Source organism: Odontesthes bonariensis, chromosome 17 (assembly GCF_027942865.1).
Source record: "Odontesthes bonariensis isolate fOdoBon6 chromosome 17, fOdoBon6.hap1, whole genome shotgun sequence".
In the NCBI taxonomy this organism is placed as follows: domain Eukaryota; kingdom Metazoa; phylum Chordata; class Actinopteri; order Atheriniformes; family Atherinopsidae; genus Odontesthes; species Odontesthes bonariensis.
Window position 1 is genome coordinate 9,224,311 of NC_134522.1, and position 19,703 is coordinate 9,244,013.

Consider the following 19,703-nt stretch of genomic DNA (forward strand, 5'->3'; position numbering starts at 1 on the left):
AAAAATGAGTTCTCTAGGTCCCCTATATGTCCCGCTAGGTCCCTCCAAAGCCAGCAGGTTTGTTTACAAAATTGCAGACCGGACCGGTAAAAGGTAACCAATCAGGTTAGGAGCTGGGCTCTGCTGCCTGTCAATCACCGATTGTGCACGCGCGATACAAGGTAGGCTCGTCCCCACGCTTATTTATCTAGACTATTGAACTTCATTACGGGCTAGTCTACTTACTGTGTCTTCCATGATCGCAAATGACAGGTGAGTTGATGAATGAGGAGTCGTGTACGCGCATCTGGCGTGCACGAGTTCTCATGTGTTTTGATGGGGCGGGACAGGAAGTTGAATAACTTTTTATTTTTCGGTTAAAAAATAAGCATTTCTTGCATTTTGCGACTACGGAGGTCACCGTTTTCAACTTCAAGCGTTCTGATAGATCATGTAAACTCTTAAAATGCCAAAAATTAGGACTTTACGTATGACAACAACAAATCCTGCAGACTGCAGCTTTAATTCTGCTGATGAAAATTCAACCGCAAAGCAAAAAAAGCTAAAGAAAAAAGGTTCAACTTGTCACTTCTCATGTAGCTACAGCAAGTGGTGAATGAAATGAAATTGAAGGTGTCCAACAGATAGCTGGCTTGAACTGAATTGTTGCAAACCAGTTGTATAAAAACAAGACGAAACTGGACTGGGAGGAGATGAAGATAAAGATAAGATAAAGAGGGTGGGTAACTTTAGCCTCAACTGAAACTGTGATGCATTTGCCTAGCGATTCTGAACTCCTCTGACTGAATGACACATTTTCAAACCTGAACAAAGTGAAAGGGTTGTTTCATGTTGGAGTTTTTGAGTTGGCTGTCACTTGAGAGAGACAAATACATTCTCTCAGGCGAGAAAAACATGTCCCCTTTTAACCAACTCTGTCGCATATTAATCCGTTTCCATACTCTTTAGAGGAAAGAGGAGGTGTTCAAAATAAATGTGTGGGTCCGTGTACCTGCAGCCAAACAAAAGAGCACACAGAGGGTGATTCCACGCCCTCAGTTCTGGGCGGTTCTGCGCGGCTCCTCACAGCCACTCCCCTCCGCCACTCACTACATTAAAACCCAGTTCTTCTCCGGACGCGCACGTGGAAAGATCATTTACAGTGGGTGCCGTAACAAACGCGCTCATCCCGGCACTACTTTTCAAACTGTAATGTCTCGAGCCCGATGCTGTCAGCAGCTGCACGTCCCACAGTTTTTGCTGAGCCCTCGCGCGACAGGAGAAACTGTTTGTAGTCTAAATTTAAAGACTTGCAGAGCGTCGGGTTTTGTTATCTGCCCCCTCCTCTGTCTCCCCTATCCCGCGCTCTCCAAGTTGAGTCATTGCACAGAAGTATGGTAGATAAAGGCCCTTTGCTGACTTCTGCCATTATCTTTTACCTCTCAATTGGGGCAGCGATATTTCAAGTCCTGGAGGAGCCCAATTGGAAGCAGGCTGCAAAGCAGTACAGAGAGCAGAAGGATCAAATACTTGCGGACTATCCTTGTCTCTCGAAAGATGATCTGGACAGAATATTAGAGGTATGTTCTTAAATTGAACACTTTCTCTTTTGGGTATTAGACTTGTATCTTTGCATAACTGCTGCTGGCTTATCTCAGTCCACACGAGGATAATTAAAAAGATGAATGTTTAAATTTATGAAGCAGTTTCCACCCTCTTCAAAGGGGTGACACATGACGAGCCTCAGCTGGTTTGTAAAGCTTTCCTGGAACTAAACAATACGCCTGAGCCATGAGATGCTGTCAGTCCATGGTTCATCCTTGTGGGTCAACACATTTACAACTCCAAAAGTTGTTGAGGGTTCTTATCTCTTAGTCTCTGTTGCTAACGGGGGTAATTTATTTATTACCTGCTGCTTTCAGCTTTTTATTGCAAATTTCACAGACTCTCTGTCTGAGACATTTATTACTTTTGCAGGTGTGGCGGGCCAGTCTGTAACCCAAGCCTTGAAAAGCATCATCAAGTGGTGTTTTCTGCGCCAGCTTCTTGTCAGAATAGCAGTTTCAGTAATAAAAGCGGTGCCAATGACCTCTGTGGGTTTACTGTGGGCACTGAATGAGCACATAGTAAGTCAATAGTCCTGTGATTTCAGGGGGTTTTAGCCCCCATGACATGTTGTTTGTTTTTTCTTTGAAATGGCAGAGCTCTTTTAAGTTCCTTCTTTGCATTTGTCGGAATGATTTGAGTACATAAAAATATGATTTTAATGTCTCACCAAAGACGAGTGCAGATTGGTGTCTTTTAATGACAGATGAATCTCTGTGCACAAATAACATCACATTGTGATTTTATATCTGCTGAAGCAGGACATTGGGTAATATTAAAGTGCACATTTCTGCATTTACAAGTATGATCAGTGACATGTCTCAACCTGTGCCCCTTTTAGGCCTCTGTATTGGGGAGATTTATTATCCCCCCTGTGCTTCCATCTGCCTCTCCTCTTTGTGTTTGGGGGACTGAAAGGGATATGCCCGTGAACCTCCCCCCATTCACAGCACCTCTCTGTAACAGCAAAATCTCAGCAGTAGCCAAATCTGCTTTTGAATGAAGCTTTTTTTTTTTGGAGGGGTGGGGTTTGGGTGTAATAATCTGGTTTAGAGATTTTGGAAATTTCCTTTCTGACGTTACTTCCATATGCCAGCTGAGACAGCAACTTTTTTTTTTTTTTTTAACTCTAAAAGGCATGTGAAACTGAAGCATTTCCTTCTCCTGTCTTGTCCTTTGAGGACAAAGACAGCACAAAGCCATTTGGGTGGTTTGAAGGCACTTTCTAAAGATCATATCAAGTTGCATCTTAGAAATCTAACCCTTTCCACCGCCACACAGTTGGTTGGTTGTCCTGTTTGGACAAACCATTGCAGTTGTCCTTTTTTGCCAAAACACCTGCTGCAAAGGCGCTGGGGTTGCTTTCCTTAAAGCTGCAGTCTGCAACTCTTTTTCAAGCATAATGCCTGGAACTGTCCGGGGATTCTGAAAGTAGTACATTAAATACCCCAATACAAAAAAAAGGAGTTCTCTAGGTCCCCTATACGTCCCGCTAGGTCCCTCCAAAGCCAGCAGGTTTGTTTACAAAATTGCAGACCGGACCGGTAAAAGGTAACCAATCAGGTTTACGAGCTGGGCTCTGCTGCCTGTCAATCACCGATTGTGCACGCGCGATACAAGGTAGGCTCGTCGCCACGCTTATTTATCTAGACTATTGAACTTCATTACGGGCTTGTCTACTTACTGTGTCTTCCATGATCGCAAATGACTGGTGAGTTGATGAATGAGGAGTCGTGTGGGCGCATCTGGTATGCACGTAGACGTGCACGAGTTCTCATGTGTTTTGAAGGGGCGGGACAGGAAGTTGAATAACTTTTTATTTTTCGGTTAAAAAATAAGCATTTCTTGCATTTTGCGACTACGGAGGTCACCGTTTTCAACTTCAAGCGTTCTGATAGATCATGTAAACTCTTAAAATGCCAAAAAGTAGGACTTTACGTATGACAACAACAAATCTTGCAGACTGCAGCTTTAAACTGAGACTCGGGTTGCCTCTATGTGTAAGGGCGTAATTTTGGGTAGGGACGCTACGGTCACGTCCCTACCAATATTCAGCCCCCTACTGCAGGGTCTCCGCGGATCCTTAAAAAGTATTAAAAAGTCTTAAATAAAAAATACTTTTTTTAAGGTCTTAAAATGTCTTAAATTTCGCCGATATTCGAAGAGTGGCATTAAATTGCATCTGGGCGAAATTAAAGAAAGATATGTCTGGAGAGACGATTTTCTATCGCTCTGTGCACAATATGGCGACCGCTGACGTTTTGTGTGTGCGCCAGTACTTCCGGTGAAAACTTCCGTTGATTTGACAGCTAGCGCGTCAGGTTAGGGCCAGTGGCCGTAAACAAAGGTTAACTTATAGCCGAGAAGAAAGATGATAATATAACGTAGCTAAAAAGACTAGCTTTCTTCTGTAGCCTAATGTTTACCTATTTAGCAAGCCTAGCAGCCTAGATGCTAATGCTAGCCGCAGTAACGTTACCAAACATACCTGACGTCAAGGTGTTGGCTGAGCAGGGGCAAGAGTATGGGGCTGGCAGAGTTAACTTCATAATGGGTGAGTGCAGGTTTCATTCACTTGTTTTCATTCTTTCACAGGATTGATTCACTTCATTGGTTTATCCGATTGCTGGCCGCCGAGCCATTATGTGTCTGGGTTTGTGTGGGTTACTGATCATGGTTGTTAGCAGTCGATAGATTGTATGATGTGTGTGAGAGTGTGTATTTTTTCTATGGTTAGGCTACGTGCCATTGACTGTATGAGCGGTCTGTGCTCGTTTTTATTTATTTGATTAGATTGGAGATACTTTATTAATCCCGAAGGAAATTTGATTTTGTCGTGTGGTTTATGCTGCAAAGTCACTGTCCATATATGGACAGCTGACTATTGCATAAACCAGTCTGTGCTTCACGTGAGTTGTCCAAAGTTCTGGTTTAAGTTAACTTGGGTAGTAAAATCGTTTTGCTAGTTGTAAAAGCACAGTAGACATAACTTGAAAATTAGGTTCAATTATAGATTTATTTTGCTCAGAGCCTCAGACAAACAGACAGACAAATGGCAGCGAAAACACGCTCCTTCGCAGAGGTGTGACAATTGAGCATGATTGTCCTGTAGTGTGTGGTGTTCCCTTGTGCGTTCAAATCTTATGCGATCATGTTGACACACTGATTCAGTATCACTGAAGCACACATTTCACACTGGACTTTTTTTCAACACCGAACAGCCTAGAGTGTAGTTTTTATATATATATTTGCCGTGGTAATGGTCTTAATTTTTATTCTTAGAGGTCTTAAAAAGGTCTTAAAAGTCATTAAATTTGTTGATTAAAAAATGTGCAGATACCCTGCATTATATGAGTTACATTGCATAACACTTAGCTGACTTTTTTTTTTATCCAAAGCGACTTATAAGAACACATTATTGGTTACATGTAACCAATAATGAGACTGCAGTCTCTGGAGAATTGTTGGGTTAGTTGTTTTGCTCAAGGTCACTCCAGGTGTAAACAGAGGTAGCCTAATCGTGGGATTTGAGCTTGCAACCCTGTGATTTAAAGACCAACTCCCTAAAAATTAGGATGGCTCGTTAACATATAGCATCTGCATGCCATTAACTTATGATTGGTAATGCAAAAAAAAAAAAAACTGCACTTTTATGTCCCCACCAATGTCAAAATCAAAGTTACTCCCTTGTCTATGTGTGTCAGAAGCAGAGATTATTTTAGATTTCCATTATGGAAACTTTGCTCAGCTCGTTAACAATTAAAACAAGTGAAGGCGACACGCTTGTAAAAGTCAGTCCTCTCTTGTTTTTATTAACAAGGAGTTTACTATTAACTACGGGATCCTTGAAGTGGTCACAGTTTAAAGATTGGATTTTATGGCCCATCAGCTTTGACCCGAGTAAAGATGTAATAAAGTTACATAAGGGTGGGGCTGGGTAGGGGCGTTATCTCTCAATACTTTGAGCGATGTTTTGGAGCACCAGCAAGTTCTGTCGCCTGGACGCACACAGGACGACGCATTGGGAGGTTTACAGCCCGACACACTTCTGCAAACCACTGCACACTCGATCGGATTCCTGTACGTGTATATAACCTATAATAAGAGTGTGTGTTTTCATTGATCCCTCTGAGTTTTGCACCAGCTCTGCAAGAACCATCAGACATCACTGGGCTTCCTCACATTTGGTCTTTTTATTCTTGTGCCACTGCAGCCCCGAAAAACAAGCACAGACGTGTAATGTAGAAAATATTCATGTTACGTGACGAGAAAAAGGCATTCCAACATGTTCACTTTCAACCTAATGTTTAATGTTTCTCTAAAGTTTATAAAAGCTTTGGTTTTTGCATGACACCACACACAGAACATGATAGTGATATGACAAACAATTTTGCGTTTGGTGCCCAAATTTATCATAAATAGCTGGTTTTCCTGTGGAGGGAAAGAGGGGAAAAAAAAATAAAAGCAGCTTTCAGGATGAAGCGTTACCTGTCTTGAACACTTTAAACTGCAGCCTGTTTCTTCCTCATTTTGCAGACGAGCTGCAGTGGATTATTCAATTTAACTTTGTGGCTGCTAAAGTGAGTTTCCCACAAAGCTCGAGGATCAGGTTTGTGTGGTTCGTTTTTTTTTTTTGTTTGTTTTTTTTAGACAGCTCAACACACGTGTGTCACATGCTCAGTGAAACTAGTTTTGGGAAAAGTACAAAAGAATAAAGTGGGGCTGTTTTTGTTTTTTTGGTTCTTTGTCATGTGACCTGGCTGCTGTTTGGAATTGCTTGAAAGAGCTGAGTCTTCCTTCCCCTTTTGGAAAGTGAAATGAAAACATGACACTGACAGCTTGAAAGACAGAAATACATTTTGATCGGTGGTTTTTAGGAATATTTATCAATTACTACAACTTTCAAGTTGATCAGCTGTAAGAATTCAGCAATCCTCAGATCTGTGAACCCTCAAGAGGCTCAAACCAAACTTCATCTGAGTTTGATTAATGTAAATGTCAATCAACTTGAAAAGAAATTTGAGAATAAAGAAGAATACCATGTGTGGTGTCATTAAAACAAGTCTCACAGCCGAATGCAATATTAACAGCCTCGTTTAAAGCAGTGTAACAGTCACTGCTTAACAGATGTGTGATAGAAGAATCCTTTCACTTTTACTGCATGCTCCTTTTATGTTGTCAAGTAAAGAGAAAGCTGAACTAAATTGTTCTCTTAATTTGTGAATTAAGAGAACACAGTGCCCACACTTTGTTAGTCTTGCAGACAGATCTCACCATTGTTTGCAACTTATCCTCCTCTGTTAGAAATGGATACAAAATGACATGGAAGAGCTCGAGTGTGACTTAACTGTTTGCAACTTGGTAAATCTTGTTTGCAAGCAGCTGTTGCTGTGCCATGCTGGAAGTGGAAAAATACCAAGGCACTGGAGCGGCGTGTTGAGCCACCAGCTGTCCTGATAACTGTTAGTTTGTCATTGTGGTTTTTACTGTTTTATCAGTTATCAGAGTATGGCAGAGACGGTCTGTTCAATCTGCAGTATTATTCTAACTTTCACAAACAGTGGTGCACATCGTGTTTAGTCATGTGTGATATGCTGCATTTCAATGGCCCTATATTGTTATCCGAAAGTAATACAAGTCATTTTGTACAAGCAGTTTGTTATGGCAGACTTATGTAAAGGATTGTGAAGAGCTTTTAACATATTCAAATAACCCCCCCCCCCCTGCCCTCATTTTCCTTTTTTTCCCCTTGTATTTTGTCGAAATGTCTTTTTGTTTAAAATCACTTTGAGAGATTTTCCATTCAAAAGTCTCCACCAAGATTTTTTTTTTTTGGAACCCTTTCCAGATATTTACAAAATGAACCCATCTTGAATGCCTTTAAATATCAGTAGAACATCCATGTTTCGGCAGCTGCGCTCTTTTTCGTATACTTGTCCTGTGGTCAGGCACTTGAAGAAGCCAGTTAAGCACCTTCTTGCTGAGCTGCTTTGGTCTCTCTTTGACTCCATGATTATCCTGTGCGTCTTGCCTTGTGTTCAGGTGGCCATGAGTTGACCTGTGGCTGGCCTTGTAACCTTTTTATGCATGTTTTGCATTCTTCTTCGAGCCTCTCGCATGTTACCCCATGCTAGTTTGTGTAGCTGAAACGAAATTTTAAAATAACCAATAGATTTAAAGAAATGTGCACTTTAACCGATGTGTCACTTCATGTCCACTATTTGAAGGGCCTACCTTAGGAGGATGACCTCATTGTATTCATGTATTCTCTCAGCTTTTTTAAAAAAAAAAAAAAATTAAATTCAATCTGGCAGACAGACTGTTAACTAGATCAAATACCCGTTATTAAGCTAGAATAAAGTGCAGAGCTTAACACACACACACACACACAGGCCACAGACATGACGCACAAATGTAAAACATCTGTTTTCTACAAAGCAAACAAACCTCAGACACCTCCAACTTGTGGAGTAAAATTTCATTCTGGTCCCAGCAGAGCAGTCCATAAATCACTGATTGTTTTGTCATTTTAACTTTTTAACATTAACACATGCGTTCTCTTCTTTTTAAGTTGCCCAGCTGTGTTATCATAAACACCAAAAACCAAAGTTAAGCTTGACTCAATCGGCTCAGCCTGCTTCAGGGAGTTTTTTTTTTCTTTTTTTTTTTAACTAAAATTGGAACATTCTGAGACCTTGATCGCCTAACTGTTTTAAACTTGTTTCCTGTGTGTGAGGTTCGACTTGTTCTAAACTACCTGATTGTAATGGGAGCCCAGCATTCTCTATATTGAGTTTATTGTCATTCAGCAGGTTTTAGCAATTGTTTGATGTTAAAGTTCCCTGTAATCAGTGTTGCGTGAATTTCATTGTGCAAAATCCTTGAGCTTCATTTCTACATATGTTAAGCAAGACAATGGGTAATAGGTACAGTTATTTATTGAATTATGAGCCGAGATTAATTCAGTAATTAAGTCTAAAACAGAGTTTGTACATTTCTAACAACCTGAAAGTCAATATTTAGTATGACCACCTTTGTTACCCAAGCTTTCATGTAATTTCTTTAAGTAGTCTTCAGGAATAGTTCTCAAGGCTTCTTGAAAGACCTAAAAATATTGTCTTTGGTTGTTGGCTGCCTTTTGTTCTCTTCTCTGTCAAGATGATCCCACATTGCTTCAACAATGTTTAGCTAATAGCTCTTTGGGAATCACCTTGATTCAAAAATGCTACTTTGTCTGTCAAACTATGTTATCTTTGATCATTTTCATAGATTTAATTATAGAAATGGAAACCTGTATCTTTGTGACAGGCTGCTCGTAACAAAATTACTAGCACAGATGCAATTTAATATTGGTTCTTTATGAAGTTGTCTGTTCTGTACACAACACTGGTTCACCCCTTGAGTTAGGAGCCTGTTTTTGCTTGACATGTGGCTTAAAGGGACACTATGTAATAAATTAAGTCATTTATTAGCTCAAATCAACATATTCATTCATAAGTTAGTCCTCATTGGTGTAAAATGATCTCTGTCAAAAATCTCACTTATCCTCCTGAGTGAAGAATAACTTGTCTGTATCTACATAGAGCAGGTAAGCTCTATGGAGGCTGCCATGTCCTTCTGGTCTATGAAAAACGACGAAGTGCCGAGAGGGACATAAAGCACTTCGAATCGCGATTTCCCCACCAGGCCTACAAGCGGAAATGACGTCATTGTGACGTCATTTCCGCCAAATGGCTTATTACAGCCGCTAATGCTAAATAGATTTTATTCCTTGGCACATATGTCTTTGTGTTCATTAGCTTTCTTTTTGTAAGTGTATCATCTTCTTCTTTTTATTATTATTCCTATGCTCCCCCTGGCTATCTTCTTTTTGGCGTTATGCTCACATTTGTAAACTGTTATTTTGTTGATTTACTAATAAAGTTTAAAAAAAAAAATGCTAAATAGATTTTATCTCGTAAATTATCCCACTAATAATGCATTGATTGTTACCAAACTTCTGCCGTAGTATACATAGGCTCTTAACTCACAAAACGAGGCATTAGAAAGTTTGTAAGTTTACTGGGAGTTTATTTACCGCTGCTAATGCTCCTATTGCTAACGCTGCTAATGCTAATGCTGCGTCGACGTCACTTCCGGTAACTCCCGGAATATGACTAATTGCATTGCTTGCACACCAAAGGAGATGTTATGTTATCTGACATGTTATCTGTCATCTGTATTTATAGTGTTGTTGTATGTGTGTTATGTAATCCTTTGTACTGTGTGTCTTGATTTCTTTTTGTTTGTATGGACCTTGAGTCTGAAGCTATAGCTTCTTGAATCTTGACACATTCCGCTTGCCGTAGTTCAAGAAGTTGCAGCGCACATTTGAAAACGTGAGGCGCTAGAGAGCAAATTCATTCAACTTTGCAAAATAAAATTGCACCACTAGATGGGGGAAGAAATTACATAATGTCCCTTTAACAAACAAAAAAACACATTCCTCTAAAAATGATCAGGCACAAGGATTGATCTGAAAATGAGTGGAAAAAGCAGCCAATGTCCAAAGAAAAACTTTGAAAGACCTTCAGAAAGCTTGGAGAACTTGCCCAAGACCACTTTAAAAATTACAATAAAGTCTGTCTGCTTGTAAACAAAATAGAAAGAAATGAGGACAGGAGCAGACTATTGAAGTTGTCCCTCTTTAATTTCCAGTCATGGTTTGAACACAAGCTTGGTCATCCCTGTTGTTGTCTTAAGGTCCTTATTGGTTCAACGAAAGAACTTTGTTTTTTTTCAGAAGACAAAAGAATGGCCTCCCCTCGTTTGGTAATTACAGAGTAGAACTGTCACAGACCTATCATTATTAAAGAACCAAGCATCTTCCAGTACTTTTAGGCTTATGTGAATTTTGCCAATGCCTGCAGATTCCCTCCCCTTCCAGCACACTGGGAGAAAGACTGTGGGGTAGCGTATCGTCTCGGCACACATGGCCGGGTGTTTGCTTATTCCCAAGATGTGGAATTCAGTTTTTGTTGAGGCTGCTCAAGGACATGTGCGGTTGGAAATGATTGATTAAGCCTTCTTGTCCTTTGAATTTTAACGCGAAAACACCACTGGAGCTGATATGTCATGCACGATGTGGCTAAGGATGACTCTCTCTATCAGTAAATCTACATAAGGGTGGAAAATAAAATCTAATTATATTTTAAATAAGGAAGAAATTGAAAAAATGTACAAAAGTGTCACAATTTCCAATCAGTTATGCTTCGATTATATCAGCTAAGATCAAATCATGATATTATCTTAAGTGTATTAAGATGATATAATTATTTCATATACCGATAAACCTGATGCCTTGCCCACTGCGGTTGGAAGTCACATTTCTCCTGCATCCCTTGGAGCTTTAAATGTGCTTCACAGGTCAAAAGAATAAACTTGTAACAACAGAGAATAACCACTGGGGATTATTTGTATGTACTTTGTGGAAAAGTTAAACTGCAATTTACAGAGCTGTAAAACTGCCCAGCATGATATCGCACCAGTTTGCTTCCAACTATGGTAAATTGTTTGTCAATTGTTTTGGCCTTCCAAGCTGAAAGCAGGTATATTGCCAACAATCGCAGTGAAACCGGATATACTTTGGTCAATAAATTGATCACCCTCTCATTCTTGTACACCAGGACTAGGAGAGTTATCCAATTAATAGTCTTGTCAAGCTAAAGCTGTAGCCCAACTAAAATGTGCAAATAAACATACTTGGCATTATGTATATGGAGTGAAACTCTGCATTCAGCACAAAGAAGCGCGAGCATTTCAGAACCACCTTGTCTTTTTTGATGCATGCATCATCATAAAATCACTGTTTAGAGATGTAGCACTTGCCTTCCTGTTTCTCTTACAAAATAAGCATTGGTCGGTACAATAAAGCCCCCGGGTTGAAGGCAAATCTCCAGAGTGCCTGGTTGTCGTTTCAGCTCATCAGTAACTGATGATACCATCAACATATCACAGGAAGGAAGCGATGAAAGAAATGAAGCTTATACATGACAAACTTCCTGCCTTCCTTGTCCTTAGCTCGTTGGACCCCTATTTAAAAAAAAAATGTTTTCTAATCAGAATTGTTATCTGGCAGCAATCACCTGTTGTTCCATGTTTATCTCTCTGAGGTAAATTCCAGCAGCTTCTCAGTCATAGTTTTTCTTTCTTTGTCCTCAGACGGTGTCAGATGCTGCAGGCCAAGGCGTCACTATAACAGGCAGTAAGACGTTCAACAACTGGAACTGGCCAAATGCTGTCATCTTTGCTGCCACAGTTATCACCACTATTGGTAAGTGCTTGGGGTGACTGATCACATATTTATGTATGGTTCCACGTGCTTGACTTTCTTAATTGAATAATTACATTCAATGTACTAATTCTTAAAGGATATGGGAACATTGCCCCAAAAACCTCATCCGGCAGAGTATTTTGCATCTTCTATGGGTTATTTGGAGTGCCGTTATGTCTCACCTGGATCAGTGAGCTGGGGAAGTTCTTCGGCGGCAGAGCCAAGCACCTGGGCCAGTTTTTAACGAGAAAAGGATTTTCACTGGTGGGTCGATGCGTCTTTTTTTTTCTACATTTCTAGTGACATCTTCTGTTTACCCGAATTAACATCTTTTTTTCCCCTTTTCTTTTCCAGAGAAAAGCTCAGTTTACCTGCACAGCCATCTTTCTCCTCTGGGGAGTGCTGGTCCATTTACTCCTTCCACCTTTTGTGTTTATGTCTCAGGAGGGTTGGTCATATATCGAAGGACTGTACTTCTCGTTTGTCACATTGACCACAATTGGTTTTGGGGACTTAGTAGCAGGTAAGCTGAGAAATTAACCCTTTCATTTTATTTAATTAAGCCTGTAGTTAAGTGTGAATAAAAGGCCAGTCTTGATATCCTTGAAAATATAAAATGTCATAAAATGTCCTATTCCTGCAGGTGTGGAACCAAATAAAGAGTATCCAACTCTGTATCGTTACTTTGTGGAGGTTTGGATCTATTTGGGGTTGGCCTGGCTGTCTTTGTTCTTCAACTGGAAAGTGCGGATGGTAATCGAAGCCCATAAGGCATTAAAGAAACGTCGCAAGCTGCGCAAGCTTTCTCTTGAGGAGCTGCGGCACTACAAGGAGTCTCACAAAGCGTCCCTTCGTTTGCCCCCTACTCCCAATGATGTCAACATTTTCGGCTTCTTGTCCAAGAAGCAGGAGGGCTACAATGACTTGATAAAGCAGATCGGCAACAAAAAAGATAAAGACAATGGCGACGCCAACAAAAAATCCAAAGAAATCGGTCGATCTAAGAGTTGCAATGATGCTCCCATGTTTAATGGTCACACCATCCTCAGCCTGGACCGCTCACCACGCCAAAAGAGACGCTATAGCTTCAGTGACCGTGTCACGGTTGCCTTTTCAAAGTCCAAGAACTACCTGCTGGGTTCAGACAATGGTTTACTGCTAACTGAGGACCAAGTAGAGGGCGAGGTGGACCTGGACCAGAACCAAATGTACGAGAACCAACTCGACAAGGATGTCGACCTTGAGAACGGAGGAGTGGGAGATCATGGAACAGGCGGTCGGAGGCCATGGGACTCTAAAGAGTACCATCCTCTTACAATCCAAAATGCTAACATTACTTTTGTTGAGGAAAACTTTCTCAGCAATAACTTGGAGGATTTGGAGGAGGACGATGATGATGATGATGATTATGATGGTGGTGGTGGTGGTGGTGGTGGTGATGATGATGATTCTAAAGCAAAACTCTCCATTACTACATGTGATGAAAACATTGAAACAAACTCTAAGGAGGATCAGAGTTCCGAATCTGAAGGGTCTGTTTTCACTAGTGACAGTTCAGAGCACAACCACTCCTATGAAAAACTTGTAGAGGAATATGCAAAGGAAGACAATACAGAATCTTGAGCCATTAGGGCTGATCACTGTAAAGTCAGCACATCTCCCTGGTCTTCTGGTGTTGACTTGGTTGGTATTGAAGTATGTCTATTCTAACATGAACCATTTGAAAGGATATCAAAGGTCTCATAGCACTTTGAGGGTCTGTAAAGCTAAGATCAAATTCAAATCAATGATCTGTGAAAAACCTTGACTCATTTTAAGAGTTGAGTTTTCTCTAAAATCTCGATCAAATGATGTCCTAGTTTATGGACAACAGAGCATCCCCATGAGTATTGAACTTATGTCTTTCTTTTTTTATACAGTTTGAACAACTAAATCCCAAAATATTTTATTATGTCCAAACCTACAACTGTTATCCAGAATTTTTTTTTTCTTTTCTCTTTCTACACATAGGCTGAAATTCTATGTGAAAATGTGTTTGATTTCCCATAATTTCAATTTCTATTCACCATATTGGTGTTTTAATATTTATTAAAACGGTGAACATAGTAGCTTTTGTTCGATTGCTACATGGGTTTCAATAGCTCCCATTGCACAATTCAGTCAAATGAGGACATATTGAAGTCCACTCCAGTGCAGACTGTCCTTCTATAACCTGAGCCGGACATTTTGTCTTAAAGAAATGAAGGGGTTATGGTCCAATTCTCCAGTTGTTTCCATTGGTATTTCATTTGTTTTGTTAAACCTTTTATCTCGTTGTGTCTAAGATTGCTGTTTATATTCTGAGCAACAGAACTGTGACTACAAAAGAGATAATCAGTGATGCCTTTTTTTTTTTTTTTTCAACATCTGAGCTCTCAAACCCACTTGGAGTTAAAGTAATTATTAACAGAGACACTGCTAACTGAGTTGGGGTTTTCTAAACACACCTGTGCGTCTTTTCTGATCTCAGGAAACACCTCTCAGAACACACTCAAACACATTTGAACTGTTTGTTTTTCTCCCGTCTGCATATCAGTTGACAGGTGTGCAAATTTAGCCCCTTTTTCAGTGCTTGAGGGGGACGAAGCTTTCACAGCAACAACATGCCCACTTTCTGTCTCTAACACTCTTTCACTTGATTGTATTTGCCATGTAAATACTGGCTCAGAGCCCATCAATAGCCACAAACACAGCTGTACTCAGGACATGTAGCCTTGTGACTCATGTTTGCCTGTGGGGGGCTCGCACCAGCACGAATGACTGAAATGCCGCTGATGACAGGTAGCCAAGGTCAACTTGCGGCAGATCAATACTGTCTTGACGTATGGTATTTGTGCACCTAGCTGTTGTGCAGTGCCTCCCTCATGTTTCATGTGAACATGAAACCAAATTCTCAAACTTCCAGTGCTTTTAAGTTTCACCTATGAAAGTGCTCACGGATTTATTGCTAATCCACTGCCTTTTGCACACAATAATTTGCACACAAATTTGAAATAGTGTTACTTTGGATGGTAAAATTGCAGTGAAACAGTGTCCCAAAGAGCTTCCTAAAGTCAAATTCATTGAAGTTGAGCAACCAACGATAAAGTATCTGTCGGGTCTTTTTTTTTTTTTTGTCTTGTGTGAACACAAAATGCACATCCTGACCTGAAATTACTGCCTTAGAAGTGAGTGTTGTGTGATTAGCCTTAAATACACTGCAAAGCAGAGGTAGCACAACACAGTGTAACATTTGAATGTATTTTGCAGCAACTCACTGAAAACTTTCATCACAGGGTCACATCTCTCATGTCTGTGGACAGTTCTCTCTTATTTTCACTGGTTCTTCATGATGTTAGTGCAGCATTGTTATGCAACCAAGGTACTTTGTGTCAACTGAATTTCAAGTTGGTGTGAGAATTATTAACTCTGAACAGGTTAAACAGGTTGTCTGAAGTTTTCCTCTTCATGTTGCTCCATTGTGTGAAAACTCCAATATAGGTGTCTGTGTAGTTTTTACTTGTGTTTTTTATGATTAAGTTATTCATGTTTGTAAGTTTGTATATGAATTCCAGCAAAACTGTATATTTCCTGTAAAATAAACATTGAAATAGCAAATAATAAAGCCATTTGTTCTTTGTTTTTATTACATAAACGACCTTCAGTTAAATTTGAGCTGCGGAAACTACAAATTATTCAGTGCTACTGATATAATTATAGCTTTTTCTACTGCAGCTTCACTATTTTTACACTCTCATCCCAAATCTTAACCCAGTCTTATGTGTAATAGAGATGTGTGTCCATGTAAGAAATTGTAAGAGCAACACATTTGAAGGCTGTGGTTTTGTGTACGATTTCTTTCCAGTGTTAATAAAAAGAAGTGAAAGAACTAATAATAATTCATAGAAAATGACAAGTAAATAAATGACAAAGTCATTTAACCCTCTGGGGTCTAAGGCCTTTTCAGAGACTTTGAGGCAGTTGTCACCACCTTGACATTTTCAAGTATTTCAACTAACTGTAAACACGTATGCAAAAGTGACATAAATGGTTGTATTCGGAAAAGCCTAACAAAAAATAATATGAGAGTGAAGTGAATGTAATACAAACAAGTTTTATTTAAATTGAGGGGAAACTGTACAAAAAAAACAAGTTTTAGAGGTCTTCAAACAGTACAAGAAAACACACTATAAATATATCTAGCCAAGACTTTTGAAGGTTGAACCTTGTAAACAAAAGTGTTGGCTGCATAAAAGTAAAAAGTGCAGTCAGAAATGTTTTTTTGTTTTCACACAAAATGTAAAAAAGTAATTGTAACTCAAGGCAGTGTCTCTGTTAGTTGAATACAAATTAGATGGGTGTGTAACACCCCTGATTGCCCCCACCCCCCTGTCACTCTCCATGTGATAATTGTCTGTCAGTGGCAGGACATTGCTGCCTTCCCCCACATGCTGGCTAAGGCTGCGGCTACACGGAAACGTTTTTCACTGTAAACGATACTTTTTCTTATCGTTTCGCTGTCGCGGCCACACGGAGCCGGCGTTCCCACTACCCCAAAACGATAGTTTTTGAAAACGGGTTCCAGAGTGGGAAAGTTTGAAAACGGCCTCGTTTCGTTTCCATTGTTACAGCTAAAACGTTTTTGCGTCAGTCACACGTTGACGCTGGGAGCCAATTTTAACACTTCTCTATTGTCTCACAGCGTGGCGTGACACAGTGGCGTGTGTACTGTATCGTTTCATCGTTTTCGTCTGGACAGCAGCGCGTTTCCGTGTGGTCGCAAGAATTTTCGTACCCGTTTTCAAAAAAAACCTCGTTTCGTTTTCGTGTAGCCGTAGCCTAAATGGGGCGTGTTCTCACCTGTGAATAGCAACTCAATCACCTGGTACTTTACATGTGAATAGCGATAGGTGTGGCCTAGGAAGCTGCTGCAGTCTGAGACTACAGAAAATCCAAAGATTTCTGTTTACTCTCTTTAAAAAGGGCCAGCTATATAATTTATTTTACAATATATATATTTGAAAACTAGAAGTTTCAAGGTTTTTAATGGTGTCACTTACATGTTTCAATGACAAAAACTCACAGAGTTACAGATGTGTTTTTGGAGATGTGTCAAAAATGCCCACCGGTGGGCTTTAGAGCCCAGAGTGTTAAAAGAATCAGTATGTAATGAAAATAGAATAAAAATACAAATTATTAGAGTGAATAAATACATGGGTAAAAAATTAAGAAATGTAGAACTAAATTAATAAAATTAAGAAATGTCAAAGTAAACAAAGATTAAACATTTTTGTATTTTGAAAATATTCATTGTCATAATCATTAATTTATTTAGCAAGTCATTCATGTATGTTTTATTCATTTCTTATCATGGCAGTTTCAGTCTTCCACAGATTGCAATGTAGTTTTCAAAAACGGATTATAAATGTATGCTTGATTTTGTTGATTAAAATTAACTGAATTCCCTCCAAATGTATTAAAAAAAACACTCAACAATGTTCAAGCTTTGCTACACAAATATGGTTTAGGTAAATTGATTGATAAAACTGTCCAGAAATGTTTCCTCTGGAGACTCATCTCCATATCAGCTGATAAGAGAGGTCTTCAATATTTTTGCTGCAATTTCTGCCTGTGCAGTTTGAAAACAGCAGCTGCCCATTTGTTTGTTAATTATTAGAATTATGATTTTAATTAAACAGATTCAAGTGGATTATAACTAATTAAATGATGGTCTGATTGTGTTGGATAATATCTTTAAAATGCTTTAGGATGACTTTAGTTGTGAAATGGCACTACTAATTAAATAGAATTGAACTGAAATAAATTCTTCATTCAAGCTCATCACAAATGAGCAGTTTAGAGTTGGGTTAGCAATATAGTCCTAATATGGCTAACATACCGTGTAATCCTGCTATTTCCTTTTTAAATTGTTGCAGCACAGCCAAGGGGTGTGCTTTTAGGTTTTGCTTTTGCTGTATGAAAAAGTCTTAACTTACGATAAGATAAGATGGTTCTGGAAAAATGGAGGGCAGCAAACACCCCCAAACCATTGCTGATACTCTTCCATGCTTCACTGTGGGTATCCACACTGAAGACACATGCTTTCATCCAGCTGATCACTGATTCAGTCACTTCTTCTGGGGTTTAAGATTAATTTTATCTTGAAAAACTCTTCCATGCAAGCCTGCTATCTGAAACCATCTCCAGACTGCTGATGCAGACAGCGCAGTCATGCATGTGTCATTAAGTAGAGCTGTCAGTTGTGGAACAGTTAAATGACTGTCACACAGAGTAGACAAACCCAACCTCTGAAAGGGAAATAACTTCAAGTCCTTTCCTTGAATGAGATGACTTTTTGAAATTTTCATGTTTTGAATAATACTGCAAGATGCTAAATTTGATTGAGAATGCAACGTTGAGGTAATTTCGTAACTTTTGAGAAATTGTTATTTTCACTGGGTTTGTCTTCAAGAGTCAATTGCTCAGTTATCTCAGCATAACAGAGCTTGTTTCCTTGCTGTAACAGGTGGATCTTTTTCATTATCTCCAGCACAAGGAAGGACTGAGCACTGTCTCACTGCTGAAATGTCTGCAATGTCAGACCTTGATTAGGTATACAGGTAGCATTAAGATATATATACAGATGAAAGCTGCATTTTTCTAATAATGTGACTTGTTATCCTTGTTATCCGGCGTCCAAGGCAAAGTTTCCCAGGTAACCCAGACCCAGAATCAGATGACCATTCCCTTACCCTAGTCCCTTTGCCCCGGGCTAATTCCAGGAAAATAGGGGTGTGGGAATACCTCTCTCTCACCTCTCCTGCTCCCTGAGGGTGTGTGTGTGAGGGTGTTTAAAATGTCTGACTGTGTGATAAGGGGGGGGGGGGGGGGGGGGGGTGCAGCAGAGCTACCCCCACTGCAAGTATTTATGGTTTATCTAAAATTAGGATTTAGATATTCAGATCAGTATTTCTGTCCATCAAAAATCACATTATCTTCAGCCAGAATGAAAATAAATATCTATCATAATGACTAAGAAAGTGAGGATGACAGTAAGAGAAATCTGCCTTTATGGTATGGGGTGATGTGTTCATTGCAGGCTGGACTCATGTTGTTTTTGCACAACATTGTGTTAAAGGTCACACTTTTGCTTTTTTTCATTCTTTTCATATACAATGTCAAATATCTAAATGACACCCTCAGTTGGAAAAATATCTCCGGTATGTTTTGTCTTGTGTGTGAAATGCTGATTTATCATTTTTAGATATCTACTGCAAACATATTGCACTGCTTTTACAGACTGGTGGTTGGTAGAGAGCCTTCACCCTTACAAATATGAACTCATGATGATTACTGATGAAGGTTGCAGAGCCAAACTAAAGACAGGGCTCAGGATGAAAATGTGCTGAGTCTGGTGGAAACCAGCATGTCTCCTGTTACTGTGGGATTCCAGACACAACATCAATCAACCATCTTTCAGTTCTTCATTTGCTCACTCTGATGTATGACCAAGTATGTATAGAAAAAAATACTATAGAAATAGGAACCATTGTTGTATAAAACCCTGAAATCAACTAATTGTTTTTACATAGTATTGTTTTATTATCGTTATTGTTCTTTTTTCACTAGCAGACAGGAGAGAGACACGACTATCTATGAAGGAAAGACAGCATTGACACACTCAAATTCCAACGGCAGTTCCATTGTTTAAAATCAATTTTAATGGATAAAACAAAAGACAAAAAAAATTAACTGGGTTTTATTGTTAATGAAGTCAGATGATTTTGTT

General features: G+C 39.5%; 1 protein-coding gene across 1 annotated transcript; it reads left to right on the top strand.

Moving 5' to 3' along the window:
* Positions 1 to 1,124: 1,124 nt before the first annotated feature.
* kcnk5a (potassium channel, subfamily K, member 5a) lies at positions 1,125 to 15,525 on the top strand. Its single transcript, XM_075448394.1, has 5 exons — positions 1,125 to 1,559; positions 11,785 to 11,896; positions 11,994 to 12,160; positions 12,251 to 12,419; positions 12,540 to 15,525. Exons 1-5 carry the CDS (start codon positions 1,374 to 1,376, stop codon positions 13,517 to 13,519), a joined length of 1,614 nt encoding a protein of 537 aa, XP_075304509.1. The 5' UTR covers positions 1,125 to 1,373; the 3' UTR covers positions 13,520 to 15,525.
* The last annotated feature ends 4,178 nt before the right edge of the window (positions 15,526 to 19,703 follow it).

Excerpts from the sequence above, each read along its gene's own strand:
- kcnk5a (XM_075448394.1), top strand. The coding sequence starts at position 1,374 with ATGGTAGATAAAGGCCCTTTGCTGACTTCTGCCATTATCTTTTACCTC. Across the intron at positions 1,560-11,784 it reads ATCTGGACAGAATATTAGAG|ACGGTGTCAGATGCTGCAGG; the intron begins GTATGTTCTTAA and ends CTTTGTCCTCAG. Across the intron at positions 12,420-12,539 it reads TTTTGGGGACTTAGTAGCAG|GTGTGGAACCAAATAAAGAG; the intron begins GTAAGCTGAGAA and ends CTATTCCTGCAG.